This window comes from the organism of the source record quoted next, unplaced genomic scaffold (genome assembly GCF_019419815.1).
Source record: "Pyrus x bretschneideri cultivar Hongxiangsu unplaced genomic scaffold, Pyrus_bretschneideri_v1 Contig4, whole genome shotgun sequence".
Taxonomy (NCBI): Eukaryota; Viridiplantae; Streptophyta; class Magnoliopsida; order Rosales; family Rosaceae; genus Pyrus; species Pyrus x bretschneideri.
This window is the reverse complement of record NW_025999723.1, coordinates 6,092,819-6,100,100: the sequence shown is the minus strand read 5'-3', so window position 1 is coordinate 6,100,100 and position 7,282 is coordinate 6,092,819. Positions and strand designations below refer to the sequence as shown.

The following is a 7,282-nucleotide window of genomic DNA, read 5'->3' as shown; positions in this document are numbered from 1 at the left end:
AAAAGAGAAGAAATAAAAAAAGAGATCACCCACCCACCCACACCTTAGGGATTTGACTTAATAAAACAATATCGAATTTAATACCATTTAATATCGAATTTAAGACCACGTCACTACTTGGGAAGCAATCAAAGTCAGAAGATCGATGATTCGTACACTTGGAAACTTCTATTCGGCCTGGTATTGCAAAACCATGTACGGTTTACTATATGATTATCATATCTTTACACCTAGTTCGTTTCTAGTCCCGTAAATTCTCATATTAGTTTCTTAGTCCTCGATAATCATGGAAAATTTAAGAACCATCCGTCATTTTCGCTAACACCATCTATTTATCCGTTAAATTAGGGGTACTTTAGGAATTTCATCTCTCAACACTAAAAGTTAATTTCTTTTTGTGTAAGAAAATTGAATACGTTGAATTTTTTTCCGTGGTTCATTATGTGATTTGTTAGTTGTTGAAGTTTAGCCACGGTTTGATTTCCTACCAACTTTGAAATCGCATTGTCTTAATTTACTAGTTGCTAAAGTTCAACCTCTTTCATTTGTATTTTTATAGTTCATATTTCATTTTGTTATAAGTTTTAGATTTTAATTTATACTTTTCATTTGTTTTTTAGCTTCTTTTATATTTTCTGAAAAGTTTTAAGTTGAAGTTCCTAATATACGCTTAAATTTAATGGAAAAAAAAAAGACGGCATTAGGGACAAATTCGAGAATTAAAGAACTAATATAATAGTTCAAAGACTAAAATTAAATTAGAAGTAAAGTTTAAGAATTATGGTTACGATTAAACCTTTTATACAAAAATATTATTCTTTATTTATTTATTATTTTTTTGTATAATATAATTCAATCTGGATCATTATGCATGGGGGATGTAAATTTGTAGACAGCGGTGCAGTGCGGTGGGGTTCGGTCGTGACTCAAATGTCTTCACATCACATGCTATGTTTGAAACTTCGAGCACCTGCAGATCTTTTTTTTTTTTTTTTTTCCTAGTTGCTGAGAGTAAAGGAACCCTTTTCGTTGTGTTCGCCGTTCGGATTAGGTTAGATTAAGAGTTCGATTGTTTTCTTTACAACCCGAGAAAACGCATTACCATCTTCCAACGTATAATTAAGCACATTCTTTGGTTTATCTTAGATGATTTAAAATTTGAGAAAAAGATTTAGGTTTGATTACAGAATTAGTAGACTAAGCATATGTTCTGGTAATTTTCTAATACAGTAGAAAAGATCATTTACATTAAATGTTAAGTTGGGTGTAGAGAGATGGAAGCAGGGTTCGGATAAAATTTTCCTCGTTCTAATCTATGTATGAATGATTTTGCAAGGATCGGATTAGAAACAAGGTTTCTGATTTTCATTTCAAAGGTTTTGGATCGAATCATAATTTTTAATTTACAAATGAAATCGAAGTTATCTCAAATTTTTTTTTAATATAATTTGGAATCTATATTGTTAATGCTGAAACTAGTAAGGTTAACAAAGGACATTGACGGTCAAATACAGGTGCAAGGGGTGAGATGAATCATAGTATAAACACGAGAAAATATAGTGGGTTACCCATAAACATAGCTAAATTCACTGTAATTTGTATATATATATGTGTGTGTGTGTGTGTGTGTGTGTAAGGTTCAAATATTACATCGAGGGGCTCAAGAGCCTTTACATGGTATGGTGAAGGAGAACAATCGGGCTTTGCGAGTCAAGTTGCCCCCTTTCCTATGTGAGAATGACTTATATGACACAGGTACACCGCGACAATGACATTCTGTACTAATGAAATAAAGATAGTGGTTTTACATAGCGGTGTACCAATGCTATGTAAGTTGTTCACGTCCTATGTAAATGGCTTGGTTTAGTTGGTTTGGTTTGGGTTCACCACCAAAAATCTCATCTTGCCAATCAAAGTTCAAAAATATCATCTCATCTCATATTGCACTCCGTTCGGATCTTCACACTTAGTTTGAGTATAGAACGAGATTTTTGAAGTGCTAATAATATTTTTCTATTTTATTTTATTGATCAAAAGATTATGTTGGACCAAAGATTCAGTCAGATTTAGGTTTAGGTTTTGGGTTTAGGGTTTAGATTTAGGGTTTATCAGTCATTCTCTCCTGCAAAAATGAATGTGCATAAGGGAATATTGAGGGTTTGGTTTAGAGTATGACTGAAAAGATGTCAATTTCTTTAGCAACCATTTTCAAAAATAAAATTTGGACTCAAGAAATGACTTTTGCGCACCTATTTTTTTCTTTTTGCACTTCCATATATATATATATATATATATGTGTGTGTGTGTGTATCAATTTTCATGTGATATAAATAAAAGTGTGTATAGAGAGAAGATGTGTGTGAAAATCACTTTTGACGGGCTTCGTCTACTTCCTTTCACTCTTTTATCAAAGCAATGAGCTCCATCTCCGTTGAATTGAGTTTCTTTGATCTCTGTAAAGGCGTCAATTAGAAATGAATTTTGCAAATCATGAGAAATTTATACCAAATAAACTGATAGCCTTCAATAAGAACGCAGCCTCAAATTTTTTGAGAAATCAAAAAATGGATATCGATATGACCAATATGTACATCGTACGCCTAAAAAATTCTTGAATAAATAAATCATGAAGAATTCTATCAATCTCTCTGAGTACCGGTCCATGGCACCGTCAAGCGATGGTGTTTGACAATCTGGTTTGCTCATTTTCCCTTTTAGAAGATTAGTAAGATACAATCTGGTCATCATGTCCCAATGCTTCAACCATGCAAGAGGCGTTTTTCGGCAATAAAGAGTCTATAACTTGCATGAGGCCCCTCAGATGTGTCTCTTATACTGACGCGCCAACCCATGGCATTTCCGATCGCCTGAAGTTCATCCATGATAGAAAGAGAGTCGCGGATGTATACACGACCACCAGGTCTTAGCATCCGGTCCATCTCAAGCATGATTGTAGAGATATCGCATCTGTTATAATGTTATGAATCAAATCAGGCTTTACAGAAAGAAAACAAAAACAAATGTGTAAAACCGCCACTTCACTCCCAATGCATCTCACTCCCACCCCAGGAACAAATCCAGATAATCCAAACGTCAAATTATGGAATGAAAACTTCAAATCAAACAGTCAAGCATCGACATGGTTATAAACCTCAACCTCAGCCAACGAACAAAAGAGAGAAGGCATGCAGGATGATCCCCACAAACCAAATATAATTCTGCATTGCTTTCCTTTTCCAGTCATGATTAACTACTACTCAACAAGAAAAAGCCTTTCCATTTTCCCAACCCTTAAATTAACAACTTATCAGAAGTTCCAACGCTGTTCTAAAGTAGCTCTGTTTCAAATTAATCATAACTACTAATATTTTGGTATTAGTTCTCAGTAAGTTGCTACTCCCCTCATAAGCAAAAATTCTTGTGCGGTATCATCTAAAGCACACAATGACAAGATAGTGATGCGAAATAAATAAAACTAAAAAAATAATGAAAATGTTTAGATTGGAGAGAGAGAGAGAGAGAGCACCTTTTTCTCTCAATAGAAAAAAGACCGCCTGCATGCAATAAATCGTAGGTTCGTGGGTATGTATCAAATGGTTCACACCTGATACATTTAATGCAAATGAGTAACTTTTAATCAACTTAACTTATTATAAGCAGCAATCATGCTATACAAAGAAAACCAGTAGGTAATGTACCAGTCATGCATTACTCCAATGAGTCCACGGTCATATATAACAGGTAAGGTGTTGGGGCCACTAACAGGAACCACATTCATAACCCAGCAATTCAAATCATGTTCAATTAGTGCCGCTGCAAATCTGCCAACCAATTAAGAGACCAGAAGTAATGAGAAAATTTTAGCAAAAAAAATAGAAATGGAAGACCAGTAGAGCACAAGATAAATACAATACCCTCCAAAGCCAGCTCTCATGTCCATTACGTTTCTTAATTTAAACTTCTTCCATTTTAAACCACGAACATAACCTCCAATTAACTCATCGTTATATCTGGATTCTGCTTTGAAGAGCTCCTTTCTGGATATATAGGCATCAAGTTGTATGCTCTGAAGCCGATCAGGGGGAGTTTGCAAACGCGCAGGCCATGCTGTGACATTTGCTCCATAACCATTTTCAGGGAGTCTTGTAATGCATGACTTCAGATCAACATACCTGAATCATCATACAAAGAATACCATTAACCTTCAGAGAACAAGAGGCAAGTGCTCTACATGCACATGGAAGCTCTTTTGGATCTGCAGAAATAAACTTTTAAACTCAAACTAGACCTCAAAAAAAAGGTCAATTCAGAACCAAAAACAAAAGATAAAAGGGAGCCCAACATTTTCAAAGAGTTCCTTGCAGGTTTATTCCAAATTATCTCCAATAAAAAATATGTATGGCTTTAATGCAAAGGAAAGTGGTAGGACGGAAAACAGTTGGTATGCTTTTAATTGATATCTGAATTTGATGAATAACCTATCTTCCTTTAAAAAATTATCAACTCATTATTAAGAGAGGAATCGCGGATGTACCAAACTTTGTCTGGGTCATCACTTGGATCACATAATGGAGGTTTGGTTCCTTCATCCCGATTCAGATAACAGCTGTTGTTAACCGGCTTTTTCCATATTGCAACGTAGCCTTGCTTCGACACCAATTCCCAGCAAAGCCGCTTGGTGAGGTTAAGCATCTCTGGAAAAGGAAAAATGAAAAACAGATTTTATTGTTTCCCAGGCCCAGACATGATTAGCAAAGCAGTGATGTCATCAAACAAGAAGTTAGTACACAATGTTTAGTTGTTTCCCAGGTCCAGATATGATTACTAAACCCTTGCAACCGCTTCTCTTCTCTTCTCGATCCTTCACATTCTCAAAACTAAAAACAGAGTCATACATGATGCCTAAAGGAAAGCTAGATTAGAAAGTTTCGTGTGCAACAAACAAAGTTGTTTTGCTGGCTTGTTGGTTAGTATAGGTCTTCAAGAAACAATTGAAATTGAATATTTGTGATTCACAGTCAAACAGAAATTATAGTTTGTGGGATGAAGTGATTAACTGGAGGCACAAAATGTTATTTTGCTCTCGATTCATCTGGGCCAGGAAACAAAAACTGCAGAACTTTCAAACACTAACTAGCAATCAATACACTATTAAAAATTTTCACCAAAGAAATTTTTCGTGGTAATACCTTGCCACTGCTCCTCTAGAACGTCTTTGTGCTTATAAACTGGCTGTGCTGCCCAAGCAAAGTATCCTCCTGCCCTGAGCATCCTATTAACCTCAAGCAGCAATATGCCATCTTCATAACAAAGAAGCGAAAGAGGTAAAGAAAACACAATCAGAAGACATCCACCGCGTGACCATCATGTAACTAAGGCAGTTCAGAGGAAATTAAAAAGTTTAATATAAGTTTTGCATACCATCACGAGTCCAGTTAATCCTACAACGTGAGCAATGTATCAAGTCAAATGCCTGACTCGGGTACAACAAACGGTGAGTTGCAAATGCTGCTACCATGGCAGGCACACCACGTTCAAGAGCAAATTGAATCTGGTTCTCATGGACATCTTTAGGTGCAACTGACATGGTAAGGACATCTCGCGACAGCAGATACGCACCAAAACTCGCAACGCCACATCCAACATCCAAAACAACTCGTATATGCCGTCCAAAGGTGATTTCAGGGACCGCCTGCACGATTAATACTTTGACCATCAGATGATCAGAAGAACAATAATCCAATGCTCAAATTACACATTTCCCAATTCCGTCGAATTTAAACAGTATTAACCTTAGAGATATCAGTCAAGTAACCATTTGCTCCATGTATAAACTGTGTACCGCCTCCCGGAAACTTAAACTTGTTCTTATGTCTGGTAATCCAGTTCTGACCCCCTTTATCTTCCACTAATTTTGTATGAGGTACGTTGAAGTACCAAACCTGCAATGAAGTGACAATTTCGGAAGTTTGAAAAGATTAATGCTTTAATCTTAAAAACAAATACTTACATACAGAAAGCTAAAAACTTTAAAGTCTCAGAAAATACCTCGTCCCGGCTTTTAGGCCATGGAATTGGGGTCTTGTAACTCTTGGGCGGAGGAACCAAGCAATTCAAACCCCGACCAGCCTCCGGGCAATGCCGCTCGAACCGCTCGCCTTTTGCCGTCGATTTCAGCCTCTTAATCGCCTCCACATTATCCAAACACGGTATGTACTCGCTCATACTCTTCGGGCAGAGCTCGAACCTCTTCACACTAACCCGACCCGACCTACTCGGTTCGCTCTCGGGCACAGTCCCGTTCTCGCTGCCCCAATTCTCCACCACCTCATCGGGATCAAAATCCCCCACCTCGAACTCGTTGGACATGGTGCCATTCTCGTCGACGATCCCGAACCTCCGGACCACATCGGGCGGCGGCGGAGGCGGCAAAGAAGGAGGAGGTGGAGGAGGCGGAGACGGAGGAGGCCGAGGCGGCGGAGACGGAGGAGGCGGAGGCGGAAGCAGTGGAGGTGGAGCTAGGGTTTCGTTTATGAGTGCGGAGAGATTGAAAGGCTTGTCTAGATTGGGCGAGACGGAGACGGCGGAGGGTGCTCGGCGCGTGGTGGTGAAGAAGAGGAGCTGCTGGGACCCATCGGACCAGTGCTTCCCAAGGTAAAAGCAGGTGACTGCTATCATCACAAATCCCCAAACTTTCAGGATCAATGGGATTCGCAGCCAATCGCCATTGCCCAAAATCGCCATGCTTTTGACTTTTCAGGCAATTAATTCAATTCAATTGGGTGGAATCCGAAAACGACGAACGCATCGAAACGAAACGAAACGCAACGCAACGCTGTGTTTTGGTGGGTTGAATCGGAACCGGGGTGGCCAAAGAGTGAGAGCAGTGAGGATCTGAAGGTTGAGTGTGGTTGTGGTGTGGCCGAAGAAGAAGACAGACGGTCACCGACGGAGGTGTGAAATTATTTTGTGGAGGGAGTGAGAGATGGTGACACGTGTGCAACTGGCAGAGGTGAATTAATCCGCAGTTGGCAGGGGTGAATGTTGCGCGTAAAATATCCAAATAAACTGTAAAAACTGATCACTTTGCAGTGTCAGACATATAAACGGATTTAGCGTTTTGAACAAATAAATAATCATCTAAATTTTCATACGTTAAATTATTTCAAATGTAAATTTTTTTTAGAGAATAGTTATTGAAAAAATGATGTTGTTTACATGTGAATGGCGTTCATTCTTTATTGTCGATAACATGTCAATACGTTTTGTTCGTTATAATGAT

General features: G+C 38.2%; 1 protein-coding gene across 1 annotated transcript; it reads right to left on the bottom strand.

Annotated features, from left to right (window-relative positions):
* Nucleotides 1-2,608: 2,608 nt before the first annotated feature.
* LOC103942949 (probable methyltransferase PMT11) lies at nucleotides 2,609-6,755 on the bottom strand. Its single transcript, XM_009353147.3, has 9 exons — nucleotides 6,049-6,755; nucleotides 5,793-5,942; nucleotides 5,422-5,692; nucleotides 5,190-5,300; nucleotides 4,535-4,694; nucleotides 3,915-4,172; nucleotides 3,699-3,821; nucleotides 3,527-3,604; nucleotides 2,609-2,967 (listed from the first exon to the last, which is right to left on the bottom strand). The coding sequence occupies exons 1-9, from the start codon at nucleotides 6,742-6,744 to the stop codon at nucleotides 2,760-2,762; spliced, it is 2,055 nt and encodes a 684-aa protein (XP_009351422.2). The 5' UTR covers nucleotides 6,745-6,755; the 3' UTR covers nucleotides 2,609-2,759.
* Nucleotides 6,756-7,282: the final 527 nt, after the last annotated feature.